This window comes from Triturus cristatus, chromosome 4_1 (assembly GCF_964204655.1).
Source record: "Triturus cristatus chromosome 4_1, aTriCri1.1, whole genome shotgun sequence".
In the NCBI taxonomy this organism is placed as follows: Eukaryota; Metazoa; Chordata; class Amphibia; order Caudata; family Salamandridae; genus Triturus; species Triturus cristatus.
The window spans coordinates 888457193-888479836 of record NC_140585.1 but is presented as its reverse complement, the minus strand read 5'-3'; the positions used below and the strand labels follow the sequence as shown (position 1 = coordinate 888479836).

The 22644-nt window shown below is 43.6% G+C and overlaps 1 protein-coding gene across 1 annotated transcript in view; it reads left to right on the top strand.

Moving 5' to 3' along the window:
- STRIP2 (striatin interacting protein 2) overlaps window positions 1-20694 on the top strand; it is a 253346-nt gene extending 232652 nt beyond the window's left edge. Inside the window, exons 19-21 of the mRNA XM_085653636.1 lie at window positions 8725-8829; window positions 15210-15414; window positions 17771-20694. Of these exons, the coding sequence (XP_085509762.1) occupies window positions 8725-8829; window positions 15210-15414; window positions 17771-18018 (558 nt within the window). The 3' untranslated portion in view covers window positions 18019-20694. The remainder of the gene's footprint in view (window positions 1-8724; window positions 8830-15209; window positions 15415-17770) is intronic.
- Window positions 20695-22644: the final 1950 nt, after the last annotated feature.

Genomic DNA, 22644 nt, shown 5'->3' with positions numbered 1-22644 from the left:
CATGTGAATTCCAGGTTGCACATAATTGTGTGCTAATGGACTGAAGCTGACAACCGCACATCTGTGTTACATGTTATCTGCACTAAAGCCACCTGATGGGTTGTTTTCAAACGCCTGTTTTATTAACAACACCACAACCACCAGTACCACCACCTCCACCACGACCAATACCAACACCAATACCACCACCACCAATACCACCACAACCACCAATACCACCACCACCAATTCCACCACCACCAATACCAGCACCACCAATACCACTGCCAATACCAATAGCACCAAAACCACCACCACCAATACCACTACCACCAATACCACCACCACCAATACAGCCAATACCACCACCACAAATAATACCACCACCAATACCACCACCACCACCATCACCACCACCAAGACATCACCACCACCAATACCAGCACCACCACCAATACCACCATCACCACCAATACCACCGCCAATACCACCACCACCAATACCACTACCAATGCCACCCCCACCAATATCACCATCCAATACCACCAACACCAGCACCAATACCACCACCACCAGTACCACCACCACCAATACCACCACCAATATCACCACCACAACCACCAATACCACCACCACCAATACCACCACCAAGACCGCCACCACCAATTCAACCACCACCAATACCAATACCACCAAAACCACCACCACCAATACCACTACCACCAATACCACCACCATAACCAATACCACCACCAATATCACCACCACCAAGACCATCACCACCACCAATACCACATCACTACCAATACCACCACCACCACCGCCCATACCAATACCACCACCACTAATACCACCACCACCAAAATCATCACCAATGCCACCACCACCAACACCAATACCACTACCACCAATACCACCACCACCAATACTACCCCCACCAATTCCACCATCACCAATACCAGCACCACCAATACCAGCACCACCAATACCACCACCACCAATACCACTACCACCAATACCACCACCACCAATACCACCACCACCAATACCACCACCACCAAGACCATCACCACCACTAATACCAGCACCATCACCAATATCACCACCACCAAGACCACTGCCAATACCAATACCACCAAAACCACCACCACCAATACCACTACCACCAATACCACCACCAATACCACCACCACCACCAATATCACCACCACCAAGACCATCACCCCCACCAATACCACATCACTACCAATACCACCACCACCACCGCCAATACCAATACCACCACCACCAAAATCATCACCAATACCACCACCACCAACACCAACACCACTACCACCACCACCAATACCACCCCCACCAATACTACCCCCACCAATACTACCCCCACCAATTCCACCATCACCAATACCAGCACCACCAATACCAGCACCACCAATACCACCACCAATACCACCACCACCAATACCACTACCACCAATACCACCACCACCAATACCACCACCACCAATACCACCAATACCACCACCACCAAGACCATCACCACCACTAATACCAGCACCATCACCAATATCACCACCACCAAGACCATCACCAATACCAGCACCACCACCAATTCCACAATCACCACCAATACAACCACCACCAGTACCACCAATACCACCACTATCCATACCACCACCAAAATCACCACCACTAATACCACCACCACCAATACCACCACCAATATCACCAATACCAATATCACCACAACCACCACCAATACCACCAATACCAGCACCACCGCCAATACCAATACCACGTGCAATACCTATACCACCAAAACCACCACCACCAATACCACCACCACCAATACCACCACGAATATCACTACCACCAAGACCATCACCACCACCAATACCACCATCACCAATTCCACCACCAATACCATCACCACCACCAATACCACCACCACCAATACCACCACCACCACCAATACCACCACCACCAATACCGGCACCAATACCAACACTACCACCAATCCCACCACCAAAGCCACCACCATGACCACCACCTATACCACCACCAATACCACCACCGATACCACTAATACCACCACGAATACCACCACCAATAACACCACCACCAATACCACCATCACCACCAATGTCACCACCACCAATACCAATACCACCACCACTAATACAACCACCAATACCACCACTACCAACACCACCACCAATACCACCACCAATACCAACACTACCACCAATCCCACCACCTATACCACCACCGATACCACTAATACCACCACCAATACCACCACCAATATCACCATCACCACCAATACCACCATCACCACCAATGTCACCACCACCAATACCACCACCACTAATACCACCACCAATACAACCACCACCAACACCACTACCAACACCACTACCACCACCACCACCACCACCACCACCAATAACACCACCACGAATACCACTACCACCACCAATACCAATTCTACCACTAATACCAATACCACCACCAATTCCATCCCCCACCACCAATACCACCACCATTACCACCACCACCAATGCCACCATCAGTACCACCACCAATACACCCACAACCAATACCACTAACATTACCACCACCACCACCACCAATACCTCTACCACCAATAACACCTGTATCACCACCACCAATACCAATACCACCACCACCACCAGTACCACCACTACCACCACCACTAATACCACTACCACCACCAATACAATACCACCACCAATATCAATACCACCACCACCACCATCACAAATCCCACCAACACCACCAATACCAGCCCCACCAATTCCATCAATACCACCAGCAATTTCACCAATCCCACTACCAATACCATCACCAATTCCACCAATACCACCACCACCACCACCCATACCACTATTACTAATACCACCACCAATACCACCACCAATACCATCACCACCACCAATAACACCATCACCCCCACCAATACTAATACCACCACCGCCACTAATACCACCACCAATACCACCACCACCAATACCACTACCACCACCACTACAACCACCAATAACACCACCACCAATACCAATGCCATCGCCAATACCAATTCCACCACTAATACCAATACGACCACCAATACCACCACCAATTCCACCACCACCAATACCACCCCCACCACCAATACCACCACTACCATTACCACCACCACCAATGCCACCGCCAATACCACCACCACCAATAACACCAGTATCACCAATACCATCAACAATACCAGCAATACCACCACCAATACCATCACACATACCATCAATAACACCACCACCAATACCACCAACAATACCACCACCACTAATACCCTTACCACCAATACCACCACCGCCAATACCACTAATACCACCACCAATACCACCACTACCACCACCACTAATACCACTACCACCACCAATACAATACTACCACCAATACCAATACCACCACCACCACCATCACAAATACCACCAATACCACCACCACCAATACCACCACCACCAATTCCACCAATACCATCACCAATACCACCACCACAAATACCACAATACCACCAATATCAATACAACCACCACCAATACCACCACCAATACCAATACCACCACCACCATCAATACCACTGCCAATCCCACCACCAATACCTCAACCAATTCCACCACCAACAGTACCACCAATACCACCACCACCACCAATACCACCACCACTAATACCAATACCACCACCTCAGTGCCTCTCACTCACTAGTAATAGCACAGGCACTGTACGAGGCCGGAGCTGCAGCCGTGACCATTTCTCCCTCCCTCCCTCCCTCCATGCCTGCCATAAAGCACAGCCCGCCCTGCATCAGGAGGTGAAGCCACGGTCCTACTACAGCTGGAGTGGTTTTTTTTTTAGGCAAAATATAGCAATGACATTACGCAATGCTACACTGCACACTCAAATCACGGATAGGCCAGGAAATAGCCCCTCCTCCCGCTCTTCCTCATGAGCCACAACAGTGTAATCACAGAGCGAAAGGTGTTGGAGCACTTTGTTAGTGTCTATAGCATGGATCATATGCAACTCTCACTTCACACTTTGTGTTTGTGTAATTTACAACACTTACACATCTTCTTCATGGCACTATTTATCACTTCTTTGAAGACGTCGCAGGCTTGTCTCTTCCTCTGATATTTACAATCTAACAAGCTGTCGAGAAGGCCCTTTATTGCAATGCAATAGGTCTCACGTTTGCGAGAGTTTAAGCTATTAGCATTGTAAATGACAATGGGGCACATGCATCATTCTAAATACCGGTCACAAAGGGGCAGATTAGCAGAATCTACCTCTTTGCGACCGGTATTTCTGTATTTGGGATGCATCAACCCAAATGCAAATTCGCAATTTAAGTAATCGCAAAATTTGCGATTACTTAAATTGCGAATGCATTTAGGGAATCGCAAATTGCGATCCCCTAAATGCAATGCATGATGCAATTTTAAATTGTGATTTCGCAATTAGGGATCGCAAATTACCATCAATTTAAAGTTGACGGTAATTTGCGAAAACTTCGAGAAATGCATTTCCATGTTATACACCCACATGGCCTTGGGACATGTGTGTGCGCAACATGTGGTCACATGGCAATTTCAGGGGTGCATCAGTGTGTCATTTTGGCACCCTTGAAATTGCATGCGTAATTTGTGAGTACCTATTTGGTACTCGCAAATTGCGCATGCAATTCCCGTTCATTCCTATGGGCCTCTAGGCCTATAGGAATGAATAGGAAGCTATTCCTTAATTGTGAATCGCAATTTGCAGGTCGCAATTAAGGAATGTGTAGGAATCGCAAGTTTATTTGCGATTCCTACATGCATAGGGAATTGCGATTCCTAAAAAATCGCAATTTAGGAATCGCAATTTCTTCCTTTGATGCATGTGGCCCAATGCCTTTTATTTATGATTTAAAACGCAAAACATAAACAAAAGGCATTGTCTTTTACAATACCAATAGCTCAAACTCACGTGAATGTGAGATCTATTGCATTGCAAATGCTTGTTTTTGGTCCTAGACTTCAATTGAACAAATCCGAGACTTCTCAGAGTTGTATTCTAAATTGGAGGCATACGATGGAGGCCGACTAATGACTACTCCAAAGAGGGCAAGAAATGGAACTATGTGGAGTATGACAGCACCAGTGGAAGGGATTTCTCCAGGGAGAGGCCAAGGATTCATTAGGCTTTCAAATTCAACCGATATTTCTTTCACCACCTGCAGTTCATTTTCATCTGCAGATGGGCTAAATTAAGTGGATATGAAGCCTGCATCCAACCGTTTCCTGTCTGTGTGCATGCTCAGGTGTTTTTTGACTGTATGTATGTTATACAGGACTAGGTGTTGTCTGTGTGCATCCCTGCAGGTGCCACATGCCTTAGGTCAGACCAAGGCGTGCAGTTCATGTCCCTGCATCCCCACACTGAAGTGTACTGGCAATGCGGTGAGAATATGGAACTCACTTCCCCCATTGCTCCGTGCCATTTCCTCTACCGGATCTTCAAAGCTGAACTCAAATCTCTTCTCTTCCAAAGACACTTTCAGAACTAATACTTTCATACTCCGGCCCCTCTTGGAAGTTCGCTCTTCATTGTAAATTTGTATTTTTTCCTGTGCATCCCTCACCCCTGCGTGCTGTGTTGGATTTTGTGTTTGTGCACCCTTTATTCTCGGGCCCCTCTTGGAAGTTCGCTCTTCGTTGTAAATTTTTATTTTTTCCTGTACATTCCTCACCCCTGTGTGCTGTGTTGGACTTTGTGTTTGTGTACCCTTCATTTTTAGTCTGTGTAATGTTATATTCTGTACCACTTTTCTCTTGTAACGTAACTAGCTCTATTGTACAGCGTTCTGACATCTTTGGGTAATGTCCGCGCTTTATAAAAATGCACTAAATAAAATAAATAAAATACTGTCATACATTTAGAGCTCCTCTTTGCACTGTTGCTGGAGGCGCTCAGTGCATTGCATGTTTATTGCCCGCCGAGCCGTCAGTCTGTGGCGGGTTCATGCCCAGGCAGAGCCGGGGTCGAGGAGAGGTGAGGCTGCCATGGAGACGCCAGCGTCTTGTCTTCCTAGATTGTGCGGGTTCATCCCAGCCCTGGTAGGTCATCACAACTGAAAGGAAGTCAACAAACGCCCCTGCCCTACTGGGCACCCCAATCTCCCCCAGTCAGTACAGCACAACTCTGCAAAGCACGAGCACTCCTACCCTCCTGCAGACCTGGAGGGGCCTGCCCTTCATAGTAAGGGGGGTCTTTCCCTCCTCCATGCCTCCTTTCCTAGATCAATGGTGCAAGGCAGGGCAGAGAGCACCAGGTGTCACTGAGCGGACAGGAGTATTTGGAGCACCCAGGGGGCAGAAGCACCGTCAAGGGACTGCTCAAGCCTAGGGGAGACGTTTATCTGCACTCCACCTCTTTCATTCCTACCCCTGCACTCTCGTCCTCATCCTATCTGCCTCAGTACACACTCACCCCTCATCCTTTTTTACTGCCTGTGCTCTCTGCCCCATTCTATCTCCCTCCAATGTTCTCTGCCCTTTTCCTTTGTGCCCCTCTGTTTTTGCCATCTGTTACACATGTCCCCACGCCTTCCACAGTCTGCCGTTAGGCGTCTGTCCGTTTTGCCTATGCTCTTTGCACCTCTGTGCTCTTTCTGCTTCCCTGTCCTGCGGGTCCCTGTGCTACTCAGACATGCTGGTCCCTGTGCTCTCTGCCCATCCCCTATGCCTGCTGGTACCTGTGCTCTCTCTCTGTCCCCTATGCCTGCTGGTCCCTGTGCTCTCTACCTGTCCCCTATGTCTGCTGGTCCCTGTGCTCACTGCCTGTCCCCTATGCCTGCTGGTCCCTGTGCTCTCTGCCTGTCCCCTATGCCTGCTGGTCCCTGTGCTCTCTGCCTGTCCACTATGCCTGCTGGTCCCTGTGCTCCCTGCCTGTCCCCTATGCCTGCTGGTCTCCGTGCTCTCTCTCTGCCTGTCCCCTATGCCTGCTGGTCACTGTGCTCTGTTATATGAGGATACACGTTGCCACCATAGTGCTGCAGCATCACACAAAATATATTAGAGCAGATTCCTGACTCGCATTTCGCTTGCCTCAGCCCTGTCCTTTTCTTATATTTCCCAAATGTCTGGCGTGAATGACTGCTGCAAACTGAACGTATTAGGCTAATCCCAAATGTGAAATGGGCCATACAATCGCAATATTGCCTAAGACAATCTGTACATCTTTGCCGCCCTGCAGCCTTCTAGCTCTTTATCAAGCGATGGTTTCACCACAAGATAAAGGCACACTCACAGGTTCCTTATATGAGGATCAAACTTGCCTTAGCTGGTGGCATTATTTTCTGTGTTTGCTTGGAATTAATGAAAGTATACATTTGGGGTTTCTTGGCGAAATTTACATTTTCATAACTCTGTTTGTGTCTTATAATTTAGAGTGAAATCCATGAAGAAATAGTTGTCATTTTGTATATTTGTATAACTAGCCCAGAACGTTTTTGTCCACAAGGATGGAAATTGTTACCTTTTATTTATTTATTTTGAAAGTTTTATATAGCGCAAACTTGACCCTTGCTTTACAATTGTTCAGAAAGCAGAGACAGCTAGGATCAATAATATCATAGTCGAGAAAATGACAGGCTATGGCAACACCCAGAAAAGGGAGTGTACAACACAATGTCAGGACCGATAGAACATAGCATGCATGCGTACATACATAGCAGTCCCTTGCACACACAGTGTCAATGCACTCACAAAGCAAGTCACAATAAACACTTGAAGAAAGATCTCCTCTAGAAGCGTCCACATGCAAGTCCCTCCAATTTAATGAGTGAACTCTGCCACCAGAGAAGAGCCCCCGATCCTCCCTCCTACGCACAAGCAAAATCCATAATCATCCAATTCGAAGCCCAAACCAATGAGTATGGGAGCTTTTTGTGCTTAATTTTTAGGTTGGGTCAGGCATTAGAGGGCTCCTCACTGGTTGGGATGGACTTGAATGGCCTCTAGCTGGTAGGAGAAGGATGAATGGCTGGACAGAATGTTCACTTGGCATACACTCTTAACCCACTGTGTGCCTTCTTTCTTTGTGAACAACTGTGAGTGAGCTGAACCACGTGGTGATAGGGGGACTGTGGATTATTGTGTGGATGCATAATTCTGGTTGCGAACCCTTGATCAGTTACTAAATCACAAATTGGGGTGGTAACTGATTGACAAGGTCCACTTTGAAACTTTTCCCCTTTGGGAGTGTTGACAAATGTTTCAGGGAGATTGGACGGTGTTCCACGAGACCAATGGTGACTCTCAGTGAAACCTAAAAAATGATATGCATATTTTAAACACCGTCCTGGTTGCTTTAATTTAAAAAATGGTCTGACCCTTGCAGGTTACCACCCCAGTGATTATGGCCAATCACAGGGGAATGCAAATTGTGACCTGCCTAATGAATATTAATTGGGCAGGTCAGTTTAAGACCCCCTTTGATTCAGCATTTTGGGACTCGAACTATTGGTATATAGTTTGGGAAGAAAAATAAGATTGCATTTACAAAAATATGGTGCACAAATTGTGGCCAATGTTTTGCACAAGTAATCTTTGTACATCAGACCCCAGAGTTCTTTCCCTTTTTCCATACACTTCGGACACATACCTTTACCACAACCTGACATGTATTCTTCCTCCTTGTGTGCAGGAGACTGGAGACAATAACCAGTTCTGCTGGAGAAACCTCTTCTCTTGCATCAACCTTCTGAGGATCCTCAACAAGCTGACCAAGTGGAAGCATTCGCGTACCATGGTGAGTATGCGAACATCTTCTTTTATATGCATGCTTTCTCACGGCTGCTAGACAAAGGACTGAGTATTCCTCTCCACTGTGCTGGGCTCAGTGACCAGCAGAGATCAGATGGATGTCCACGTCTCCTATATCTGGCAGACAGCGGACTGAGGACCTCACATTATTTTGACTGGAAGGCAGCACTACAGCAGCTATTCCCTCCTCCTGCTGATGCCTCCTCACCATTTCCACAAGAAGCTGCTTTGGTAGAAACCCTGTCTCTGCTGCCTTCAGGGACAGGGGATTGACTCACGTTTCCAGCATAGTAAGGAAAAGGCACTTACACAGTTCTCTTACCTTGGTATGTACTACAGACGCACGTTCTAGATTGAAGAACCCATGCAGTGCCAGGCAGAGACACTTTTAACATTCCAAAACATAGCTTTGTTTAATGAGGTTGCATCTCATGGTATGAAATAAATGCTTTTGTGAATTTCACATGAAATTAGATGATAATGTGAAAATGCTGAAGCTCCAAACAGACATTTTGTCTCTTTTAAAGATGTCTAGCCACTTAGGGCTCTATTCACAAATTGGATTTTGTAGTACTTTACTAATACTGTGATAGTACTACTAAAGTACTACAAAATGCTATTCCGAAACCTAGAGTGTAAGTCTCTTCATCCACCTCTCCTATATTTTAAACATGGAGATACTCACATATTTTGGTTTACTACTTAGGGCCCGATTACGATGCAGGCTGAAACGGCTCCGACTGTCGGTCGGAACCCTTCAGACTGCATCGTTACCGGCTGGTCGGATTCCTTTCCGACTGACCCATTTTGATGGGGTCAGTCGGAAGGGAATCTGAATTGGATTTCTGAATGGACTCGGAGAGCCCGTCCACCATTCGGAAAGTCTTCAGTAATCCCTCGTCTGGCTCTTTCCGGCAGAGGGATTACTATGGCAGATTCCCACAACCTTTCTGTGCCGTCCTTTCCGAAACAGAAAGGCTTTGGGAATCTGTCTTTGGGGGCCCCAGCAGGGCCCACATGGGAGCAAGGCCGCCTTATGGCGCCCCCCTGTCGATCCCTGCACCCCATGGCAGGCAACTTGAGGTGCCTGCCACAGGGTGCAGGAATGAACTGCACCTCTGCTTTTTACAATGAGAGCATGCATTCTATTCGGAATACATGCTCCCATTGTGAAGTATGGGACTGCGACCGAACAGGGTTCGGTCGCATCCTACTTGCTGGGCTAGAACTGACGACAGGAGGTCATTAGGTTCCAGTTCCCAAACTATGTCGGATGGATCAGAGTCCGTGTGACATTGTAATCGGGCCCTTAGTAGTAAATGTGGGAGGACCGGGGAAGTGGATGGAAAAAGGGGCATACTTACTACTGAATGTGAGAAGTATAGGGAGGAGTAAGGAGGGGCTTAGGGAGAAACATGCATCCACTCACAAAAGTTTATTGATATTCACAAACTGCACTTCTAAATTTACTACAGGCAAAAGTGGACCCAAAACCGTAGTAAATGACTCCAACACCACTCAACCACTGGTACTGCAACACCCTCCCATAAAAAATAATAATGGCAGGGACTTAAAATAAAACCATATAGGAAATAATGTTAAATTCAATTGATTTACTTAACATAGTTAGAATTATAAATAAATATTATTTCATGTTAAAAAATATCTAAATATATAGCATATTTATTATTTAATTATAAAATATTTTAACAAGCTATTTTTAAAGTTACAAATTAATATAACATTAATGTTTATTACAATTTAATTAAAGTACTTTTAATGAATTCTGTACATCACTTTTAAGAAATATTAACATATAATAACAAATGTAATGTTTCTATTTTAGGGTGGAATTCATTTTTTTATTTAATCTTCAGAAAAATAATTTTTATTTAATGTAATATATTTAAATTAAAGATGTATTTAAAAATGAATTAATAGTCCTGTAAAGATGCTTTTATTTTGTTCCTTAGTTAAAATAAATATTAATATCGAACAAACTTCTTTTACTTTTCTTTTAGCTACATAACCTTTTTTTAATTAAAATGTCATTTAAATAAATAAAACAAATATAATTTTTCCGAAGAACTAAATTAAAATATACATTCCTGCCTACAGTAAAACAATTGTTTATATTATGTGTTTAAAATAATTAAAGAAGACTTATAGAATTAATTAAAAGCAGTTTAACTACATTTTTAGAACAAATGTTATATTAGCTTATAACTTCAAAAACAGTTTGTTAAATAAAAGTGGTTTATTTTTAGATGGTTTTTACATTAAATTCTATTAATATTTTTAACTATTTTAAATGAGTTAATTTAATCTAACATTGTTTCCTATGTTTTATTTTAAGTACCTGTCTCCATTATTTTCTAAGGGAGGGTGTTGCTGTATCAGTGGTTGGCTATGTGTGGTGCTGGACTTACTACTGTTTCTTTTCAACAGTAGTAACTTACATCCCTAAATTTGCCTTCAACCCCTTTTTTCAGGGGGCAGAGATGTCTAAGTCTACACGTTTCCGTAATTTTACAATTAGATTTTGTGTGCCAAAAGTAGTAAAGTTACTCAAAAGTGTAACAGTATACTTATTCATGTACATTACTCAGAAGTGTAAGTTACCTTTGTGAGTAGCCCCATCTAACTCTACTTCGCATAGACATCACAGTTCATACACAGTGAGGGCACCATGCCAGCTTACATTGTTAGGAGTCTGCAGTGTCACTAAAATCACTATGTTTTGTGTGTGATCCTCAACACATCTAATGCAGAACCTCTAATTCTCTAGAATTTACAATGCCTACTGTTCAGTTAGGCGTCCCTGTTTCACAGGACTGGGCGGACTCTCTTTCCAAATTCTTCGAAGAAAAAATTATCATTATTCACAGTTCCTTTCCTCCATATGAATATTTAAACACCCAGGACAAATACCACAATTCCCCCGCTGACTTTCCCCCCCTCTTAGAGGAATTTTCCCAATTTAACCTTGAGGAAGTGGCCAAGGCCATGGAAAAATTAAATCGGGCTCACCAGTCGATCCCGTGTCACCACGTTTTTTGTCTAAAATTGTTCTGATGCTTCTTGAAAGTCTCACAGATCTATTTAATAGGTCACTGTCAAAATCAGTGATCCCAAAGATATGGAAAGCAGCCATAGTCAGGCCAATTCTAAAAAACCTACAGCAGACCCAAAACTTTTAACTAACTATCGTCCAATCTCGCTGCTCCCTTACTTCGGGAAGGTACTCAAGTCACTGGTTAACCGGCAGCTCGTAGACCATCTCGAGAGTCATGGATTACTCGATCCTTCACAGTCCAGTTTCAGGGCAGCCCATAGTACTGAAACGGCGCTGGTAGAAGTCACTGATAACATCTGACAAGCATTGGATAGAGGGCAGTCATCTATTCTCATCCTGCTGGATCTATCAGCAGCTTTTGACACCATATCCCATAGCATTCTTGAAAAACGGCTCTGGAATATTGGTGTTAGGGGAAAGGCCCTGGAGTGGCTTAAAAGTTATCTACCAGATAAAGTCACTGCAGTACAGATTGGCGATTTAGTTTCAAGCAGCAGGCCTGTTAAGATGCGAGTACCACAGGGCTCAATTCTGAGCCCGACGCTATTTAATCTTTATATGACCCCTCTGGCCATGGTGATCAGATCATACGGCTTTGACGTAGTGTCATACGCCGATGATACTCAGATTCTGAACACCCTTGGTCCTGACCCTATGGATACAAAATCACGTTTTAAGAATTGTATGGTTCACATAAACAGATGGATGAACATCAACCACCTACAATTAAATGGAAGCAAGACCGAGATAGTACATTTTGGTAAGGCTCACGAGCACTGGTCTGATGACTGGTGGCCTTAAAATCTCGGTCCCTGCCCACCCCCAAAGCAGACAGTGAGGAACTTAGGAATTCAAATTGATAACCAATTATCAATGAAAAAACAGGTCAATTACATAATTGGCTCTTTTTTTGGCATTTTGCGCAAAGTGTTTAAGTGGATTCCGCTAGAAGCCAGGAAACCACTGGTACAGGGACTGATTATCAGCAGTATGGATTACGGCAATGCTCTGCTGTCAGAAATAAATGTAGACCTCCTTTCCAGGCGTCAGGTCCTGCAAAATACAGCAGCCAGGCTGGTGCTGAATCTTCCATCTAGATCCCCCTCAGCGCCCAGCCTTAGACATCTTCACTGGTTTCCAGTGAAGAAGAGAACCTGTTTTAAGATCTTAAGCCTAACACATAAAAACATGTATGGTAGAGGTCCGGGCTACTGGACCAAAAAACGTAGTTAGTACCAGCCAAACAGGCCCTTAAGATCCTGTAACAAATCCCTCCTTACTCCGCTCAGAGTACGTACCTTCAGAAACGGGGGTCGGGCTTTCTCGTTTCTTGCCCCCACCCTCTGGAACGAATTGCCTTTGCACCTACGTATCACCTTTGATCATAACCATTTTCGCCAAAATCTAAAAACATGGCTATTTGACCATTAGCTCTGTCCCTCCTATGCTGACAACTCGGAGCCGTCCGCCAGCGCCATGAGACTTTCGGGTGATTTGTGCGCTAAATAAATGTCCCTGATTTGATTTGATTTGATTTTAGACCAACATTTTCTGTATCAGGTATTGCAAATGTATTAGGACCTCAGCTCACTCCATTCTATCCCCTGCCGTTGTATCGCTGTGGTAATGCATGTGCAGGCCCACGGCCTCTGAGGCAGATAGGCGCCAGATAATATCCAGGCCACTGAACAAGCACATGATCTGTAAAAACAGTAAAGTGATTAATGGATATATAATCATATTTTATAAGTGAATGAAGTCCTAAGGTCACTTACACAAGTTCTTGAGTGTTGAAGAAACAAAGGCTAATGTATGTTTCACTGTGCTGAGTTACTTGCAGTTTTGGCCTTCGTAGCTGTCTTGTTTTCTAACTGGCCATGTCCTTCCTTTAATACTTTTACTTTGGTTGCAGAGAATGGGGTGGTGAAAAAGTGGACTGGAATCCCCTAGTGTCCTCTTTATAAATGAATTCACTGATCAATAGACTACAAGCTTAATTTTTGCCCTGTGAATGTAGTTTTATAAAATCCAAATGAAGGCCTTTTTCTTGGGATGGTGGAAATAAAAAGCACTGTACGCTCTGCAGTTTAATAGATATTAAGTTAAAAGCAAAGTATGGTAGTAGGACACTTTCTCTAAATTCACATTTATCTATACTAAATGCCCAACAGTCCTGCGCCAGCTTCAAATCCAATCTAGGAGCAGGAATATCCAGCCTAAGCATCAGAAGTTTCTTTCATGTTTAGGTTGTGGAAGTTGTGTGGGCCACACGTGAACTTGTAAATAGGCTCACACTGGACAAATAAGAGTTACAGGTGATTAGTATGTATCTATGTAGGTATTCTTAAGTATTTCGAAAGCGTAAACCTACCCAAAAGGCAGCAGGGCACTGTACATGGTCAAAGAAAAGACTAAAGTCAGCGAGTAATAGAAGAGGGAGCTGAGGTATGGATGGTTAATGTATTGTGATGTAGTGTTCTTTAAAGAGGTGAGTCTTTAACTCTTTCCTAAACTGGAGCAGCGTTGGGGCAGTTCTGATGAATATGGGGATACAGTTCCACATCTTGGGTGCAGAGATGGAAAAAGCCTGTTATCTTGTTTTTTCTTTTTTACACCTCTTAGTCTGCAGTCTGTTGGGTTCTGGCTGTGAGTGTGCCATGAACCACCAGAAATAGTGAGCTTGTCTACAAGATAAGCAGAACCGCTTGTTCTGATGGCTTTGGAAATAATGGAGCTAGTATTGAAGATTGTCTGTGCTGGCAGTGGGAGCCAATGAAGTTTCATCAGGGTGTGGATGATGTGATCATATTTCTTCAGGCCATGTATGAGATTTGTTGTGGTGTGTAGGATGCCCCTAGGGGCTGCTAGCGTGAGGCCTGAGAGACCACAGAGTAGGATATTAACAATATCAAGATGCAAGAGTGCAAGGGCTTGAACACCAGTTCTTAAATTCAGTTTCTGGGAGAAATAGTCTGACTTTCTTTAGAAGAGAGAGCTGGTACCAGGCCGCCTTTGTTTTTGGCAATGTGCTCCTTAGGGGAAATGTTTGTGTCAAAGGTGAATCCAAGTGAGTTAGCATTCGGTGTGAGTTGGGGTTCGAACCTGTCAAGATTCATGTAATTGAGCCATGTTTGCACTGTATCTTGTTTGTTCTTCTTGGCAAATAATAGGAATTAGCGTTAACTTTTCTGCTTTTATTCTCACCCTCATTTTAAGGTTTCTGGCCTGGTAGGTCAGTGGTAAACGAGAAGCTATCTTGAACATATTGATTTCTTCTTGGGTTTTTATAGATGCTGGTGGTTTTCAAGTCAGCACCAATCCTGAAACGGGCCCTGAAGGTGAAACAGGCGATGATGCAGCTCTATGTACTGAAACTGCTGAAACTTCAGACCAAGTATCTGGGCCGACAGTGGAGAAAGAGCAACATGAAGACCATGTCAGCCATATACCAGAATGTGCGGCACCGCATGAACGATGACTGGGCCTATGGCAATGGTAAGTCTCATCCAGCCAGTAAGGGCTGAACATCTAATAAAAGAATGTTTAACAACAGCTGGCACCAATAATGATTCTACCCCTGGTACTGGCGACACCCCAGCAGTAAAATCTTTTCTTATTCCAATTTAAATAGAAGGCCTATACCCAACAGGGCTCTTCAATCTGCAATATGTAGAGTAGGAAAAACCAAAAATTCTGCTCTTAAGTATAAATAAAGTTGCAAGGAACAATAATACTGCTCTATCCAGTTCAAATAGAGGGCCCACCAAAAATAACGCTCTTTCCCCCAGTATCAAAATGGCCACAACTAGTAGTTCTTCTACTGCTGGAATAAGAGGTGCACACAGTCTGTAAGGCTCCTCCTTCCTGTTTATGTGGGATGAGGAAGCTCAGTAACACTCAAAACTCTGATATGCATAGACTAGTTACTCCCATAAAGGTTGCTAACTTTGGAGTAAGGAAGGTGGCCACCTACATTATAGCACTTCTCTTTAGTCCACCACCAAAACATCTTCTCCCTCTAAAAGAAGTAGAGTGCCAGCTAATAAGGCTGTTTTCTTCAGTAGATGTAGAGTGGTGACCACCAATAGGATTGTTTCCTCTAACATAAATAGAGTAGATATTAGTCACTACAAAATGGCTTTTCCTTTTTGTAATAATTCAGTGAACAATAGCCTACAGACGTCTCTTCAGCATCAGGAGCTAGAGCAGCAGTAGGATGAGTAATGACAGAAGTGGTGAATCCGCAAGCCGAGTGCCTATAGAGCCTATTTAATGTATTCATTTCATATGCAATTGTATATACAGAAATATTGTCGTGCTCCTATTTGTAACACATGGGGGTCCATTAGGCTGTAGGGCAGATCGCCACCGCCCGCATGGCGGTGGCGATTCTCCCTACATCCTTCGCCACCCATTTCCCCTGCCATATTAGTATGGCGGGGGGACCCCGGCGGATGGAAAGACCGTCCGCAGGTTTTCCGCCGGCCACACAGGTGACCGGGTGGAAAAGGGGCCTGCTATGGTGCATATTAGGAAGGCAGCGAGAAGCTGCCTTTCCGTGATGGCAACGCTGCCACGGAAAGGCATGCAGATAGTGACTTTGGGGGCCCGTTGCGGGCCCCCAGGGTATTAGGGGGTGGGGGGTACCTATGGTACCCCCCTACATTGTAATGGACAAGGTGGCAAGCACCACACGGTGTCTGTCACCCTGTGCATGACAATGCACACAGTGCATTCCCTGCATTGTGGCGGGCGGTGCTGTGAGCACCGCTCGCCACAATGCTGGGAATGGAGGATGCCACCGCCATGGTGGCGGTGGTATCCTAATTGCAGGTGTGGGTCCCCCCTTTCCACTGGTCGCCGGTCCCAGCACCACTAGGGTGGTGGGCGGACTAAAGTCCACCCGCCATCCTAATCGGCCCCTAGGTTGGGAAAAATGTGGAGGAGATTTTTTTTTTCTGTGGATTCTTCTTTTCTTATTTGTAAATTCCTTTAGTGTAGTCTAACTCTTTTTATGGACAGAGGCACCTATTTTCTCCTCTCCTCGATTTCTGCTCTTCTTCCTCTTCCACCCGCCCCAATACCAGCTTGTATCCTCTAGGGCTTAGCTTAACAGCCCCCCAAATGGGAAATTCACTCATGTATGCAATGCATGTGCATGAGTTGAAGTTAAATGTTGGTGAAAATGATTTGGTGTTTGCTGGTCACTCTGTAAACTGCCTGAATTCTTCTATAAGGTAGGTTCCCTAGCATGCCACATAGTACATCTTATTTTGTGATGCTTTTCAACTGCTGTTTTCTTGCCTGCATGTCCTTTAGGGCTGCTCTGAGCATAATCCCCTTTTCCTCACCTCTGGTTCCCAGGTTCTACGGTGCTCCTACAAAAGGCTTAAATTAATGTGCTTTGTGAACTCAGATCTTCGGTCCCTGCAGAAATGTAGTTCCTTCTGCTTTGCTAATAAAGAGCTATTTAGTAGTAGTAACTGAGTTACCTTGAGTTTGGCCTTGATCTGTCATGCACCTTCTAACCTTTCCCCAATCAAGCTGGTCTGCTTGGTCATTGCCTGGTCTGTTTTCCTCTGCTTTAAAGACAAAGCAGCATTGTTGTTGTCCTCTTCCACCCCCCCCCCCCCCCCCCCATTGCACTACCCTTCCTTTCATGAAAGACAGGAGAATTTCTGGGCTGTCTGTCTGTTTGATGGCAGTGCAATTTACTATCAATATATGTAACTCTATGAAATAAATTGCTTGCTTAGTCCTCTAGAAATTATTTCCGCCAAATTATTGCATTTCTTTATTTACACAAATTTCATGCATGATTGTAAAATTGCTCTGCTTTTACTCATCTCAGATATCGACGCCAGGCCCTGGGACTTCCAAGCTGAAGAATGCACGCTGAGGGCCAACATTGAGAGCTTTAATAGTCGGAGATATGATAAAAACCCAAACTGGGAGTTTGCGCCTGTGGATAACTGCCTACAAAGCGTGCTGGGGCAGCGGCTGGAGCTCCCCGAGGACTTCCATTACACGTACGAGCTGTGGCTAGAGAGGGAGGTCTTCTCCCAACCCATCCACTGGGAAGAGCTGCTGAACGAATGACAAAGACTAGCCCAAAGTCGAAAGACTCTTATTGAAATGTAGCGGGTTATCGATCTGTACTGAGCAGTCTGAAGGCTGGTCTTCTGTTTCAAGCTAGGCTTCAAATAATTCTTACCTTGTTACTTCTTATAATATTGGGGGGAAACTATCGTACCTCACCTGTAAAAAAGACACACCATATGATTATGCATAGAGGACCAGTTACCAGTTAAATTGTCCCTTTAAATTACTGTATTTGAAATGAAAACAGTGGCAAATATTGCATCATCAGACATTGGATCCATTCAGGAAACAGGAAAGAAATCTCAGTTGGTCAAATGCACCATAATCTTGAAATGGTTGGACCACCATATAAAAAATTGGAAACTAAGTCTGTATCTCTTACTAAGAAGAAAAATGTCAAGATGTCCTTGTGGCCTTTTTAAAGTGTTCAGTTCGGGAGGGAAAGACCACGGTATATTGAGGAGGAGCTGTCCTGCAGAGGAGGAGACCTAAAGTTTGCAAGGAGAAGCACCATTATATATACATTGCAAACTCTTGGCAAGACAAGATGGCCACAGGCAAAGGGCATACAAACCAGATGAGTACAAGGAAGAGATCTACAGGTGTTTGGACAGAGAAACAAGCTTATAGGGTTACAAAAAAAGGAAGTTGAGGACTTGGTCTAGTGGCTATTAAAGGTGAGCGACCCTGGAACAAATGGCTAGATTTTAAAGTGTCAAAAATACTTAAAAATAATTAACAAAATCATGTTATCACACCACAAAATAATGTACAATAGTGCACTCTAGGTGAAAAAAACCACACACCGAAAAAGGAAAGAGAAATTGACATATGAAATTGCCAGATTCGCCTGAGCAAGTGCACTTAAATGTTGCAAGATTGAGATGAGCCAAGAATTTGCTAAATAAACAAAGGTATACTGGAAACCCTAAGCCTCCTGCCAAATGACTGATGTTTGACAGAAACGATAAAGACTTGCACAGGCCATTTATCAGTTTCTTCCCGTGCTCATTCCTTCTATGAGGCTAAGATGTAACACACACGAACAGTATGAACAGACAGAACCAGGCGACATTTAATGTATAGAGCCCATCTACGATATACTTCCGAGTTTAGTTCAGTTACGTGTTTGTAAGAATTAAACTAATTTTGCTTTCAATGCCATATATAGCAAGGAGTATAAAATACCTTTAAAGAACATGACTTCACAATGGAGTAACTTGAGTTCTGCTTCCAGAATCCAGCCACCTCTGTCACTAGTTGAGTGCATCCTACCTTTCGCCACTACAGCACACTTCTAGGTTTGATCTATACAAAGGCCACATACATACAAAAGCGTCATTCAAACGAAATAGCCCGCTCACTGTGCTTCTCGGCCAGGTAAGAGTGCACCACTACTATTATAAAACACATTTCTTGTCACTGTTTCTGTAATGTTAAATCACATACATTGTGAATACATATCAATATGAAGAAACATGCATGTTAAAACTGTTAGATGTTAGACTATACTGTAAGACAAATACTGTAACATAGACTTAACTGTTGTGCTTTGGAAATCCCTGGGCCAGATGTACTATGTATTGCTCACAAAATATTGGTTGGAATTTGCAACAAGTATTTTTGAGGCCAGTAAAAAAAATTCGGAACTTACCTATGTACAAATACCTCTATCACGAAAAGTGAGATTGGGAGTGGCTTTTAATTCAGCCTACCTCATTATTATTCATGAGATAGGTCACAAATTACGACTTACTCCGATTGAAGGCCATCGCAGTTATGGTGGCTGGCTGGACCTCAGCAGACCACTAAGTTTGTGATTGCCTTTCAATAAAGTGAACTACTTATTAAATGCAGCTTGTTTTTTTTTTTAAAGGAAATGTAATTGTGTCTAAAACAAAAGGTTTATATTTTTTAAAGTTTTGTTTGATTGTTGTCAGTAGCCCTACGGATCACAGCCTTCTCTCCTAAAACTTTTTAACATTCAAAAAGGGGAAGGAGTCAAGGGGACCCAATCCCTTTTGCGAAGGGGTTGCCACACCAACTTGTATGTCTACAGCTGCTATTTCGGGCCTAAACCATTGATAGATATGGATAGGAATTGCTATTTGAAAGGGACACATATATATTGCCTCTTCCAAACAGCGATTCCTTATCCATTTCTAAACCCATTTTAGGAGCAGGAAAAAAGTTATTGACTTATAAAATGGGTTTAGTTCATTGCAAAAAGCATATTTGTGGTCACAAACTCAATCAGAACATATACAACCACAAAAATACTTTTTACATCTGGCCCTTTAACTTGGAAAGCGTTTTTAGCTTCACACAGAAGGCAACCAGTAGTTCATTACTTTTTTAGTTTAAAACTGTGTAAAAGTGAAAAGAAATATTGTGTTATTTAAATCAGGATTCGGTTACTATGCAGATTTGTAACCAAGCATCCCAAATATTTTCAATTTCAAAACAGTGTTTTGGTGCACAAAGCCTGATTGCAAACACTGACACTGTAACTGGAGGCACATTTGAGTTGATCTTCTAATATTACCGTCCATGCACTCATTTGTTTCAAGTCCAATTTTTGGGAAACATGCATAAACGTGTTTGTAACCTAAGAGAATATGGTTTTAATTGAATAAACAACTACAATTCAATACAGTAAAATGTGCTGTGCTGAACCATTAGTGAAGTTTTTTTCTAAGACCAAATATGTGTTTAGGAATAGTGACACATGAAACTCAATCAAGGCTTATCGGAAAAATGTCAACGTTTTCGTTCTAATGAGTGGGGTGTAAGAATTTAGATGATAATGCTGTTGGTAAGAAGTGGGAAATAATCCTCCCCTAGGTTTATTCACCTGTGTATTCACGTATGTCAGTCACGTGTTATACACTTGTGCCACGCGCACTTAAATATGTGAGTAGTGGCTTTTGTCTTTTCATGAATGACCTCCATACCTAACGGTTGCTGAGTATGTGTTGTTTATTTATTTTTCTTTTTTACAGGGTACTTATGACCCATAAAACAGCAGAGAGTGACTAAGGTCACTCCACCGCAGATTTTCTCTAACCACAGTGTTGGTAAGAGTGGAGCCCTGTATATATTTAAGTACTAAGGCCCTGATGAATGCCGAGTACCTCTGTTGACATAAGGCAGAAACATGTCGGCCCAATTTCATACGGCGAGGGGATAATAACTCTCCCAATTTCGCCGTTCACCTGTTTTTATATACCATACAGTCTCCTAGATCATTAAAAAGTAAATGAGGTTGCTGTAGTGGTTTTTAACTTCACTCACTCACTTTGGGCCCCACTTAGTTAGAAGTGCATCCCTGTCGTCAGGTGTATGCCCGCCCTCTATCAAACCGAGTTTTTAGAGGGAGAGAACTGGCCAATGATGAAGCATGACACCAGGTGGTGTGTGAGGCCAGTCCGCAACTTTTTGTGAGATGTCCACACTCACATTCACATAACACTACTAAGCACTTTTTAGGTCATTCCAATAGGAGCGGCCCCATTTGTGTTTAAGAATTTAGATGACCCCTGTTCCTACACTGATGGAAATCCACCAGCTCCCGTGCCAGCCTCACCTTCTTGAAAATCAGTTGCATCATCTATAAAGCCATCACAACCAGCAGTCCCATCTACCTGTCTGCCAAGCTCACAACTTCTGGTGGCTTTTGGCACACCCAAAGTCAGGACACAATCAGGCTGGACACAAAGAAGTGCTAAGCTGCAAAATCAAGGAAACAGGCCGTATCCACCTATGCACCTAGGACCTGGAACAACTATGTCCTTAAGGACCGCCCAGCCCTGCTCCAATGTAGGGAAGAGCTGAAGACGCAACTCTTTATAGAAATCTATATCACGACATTCATCTCCACTCTGAGAATCCCTTCAATCACTCATTGCCTGTATCTTTGATTTTAAATCCGTACAGCATTTTACTATCTTTTGAATGAGTTTGCGATATTCAAAAAACACAAAAATACATAAATGACTACTTTGGTTACTAGATAATGTGCCCAACTTCACATTTCTATTTATCCAGTGTCTGCACTTGCAATACAGAAAGGCACGGGCTCAAAAATGGGTTTCTTCCATAAACAGAGTTTGTCGAATCACGTGAAGCGTCAAATAATTGTGGGGCAATTTCTGCAAGTGCTTACTGCACACTGATATCCCTCAGAATTTCTTCGCACCTTTCTCACCACGCGTTCAAAGAACTCCTTCTGATAATGACAGTAGAAGACTGGAACTCATGTGCTGTCTTTTTCAACCCAGGAAGAAACTAAGCCTCAGTCACGTATAATATATTCATCTGCTTCATGGCAATGTGCAACACATCATGTGATGATAGTTAATGAATGTTTAGATAAATGATATGTCAGCATTTAAGTATACCTAGAACTGAAGTGAGTGTCTACCAAAATAAGTGTCTCTCAAATAGAATGTGCCTCTTACACCTAATATCTGACTTAGGAGTGTTTTGTTCTGCCATTTTAAACTTTCCATCATACTTCAAAATCATTCAAATCTGGCTGAATAATTTTTTTCCCCAAAATGCTCAAATCCAACCCTCTCACATGGGCCTACCCGAATATATTGCTCGACACTTGATGGGTCA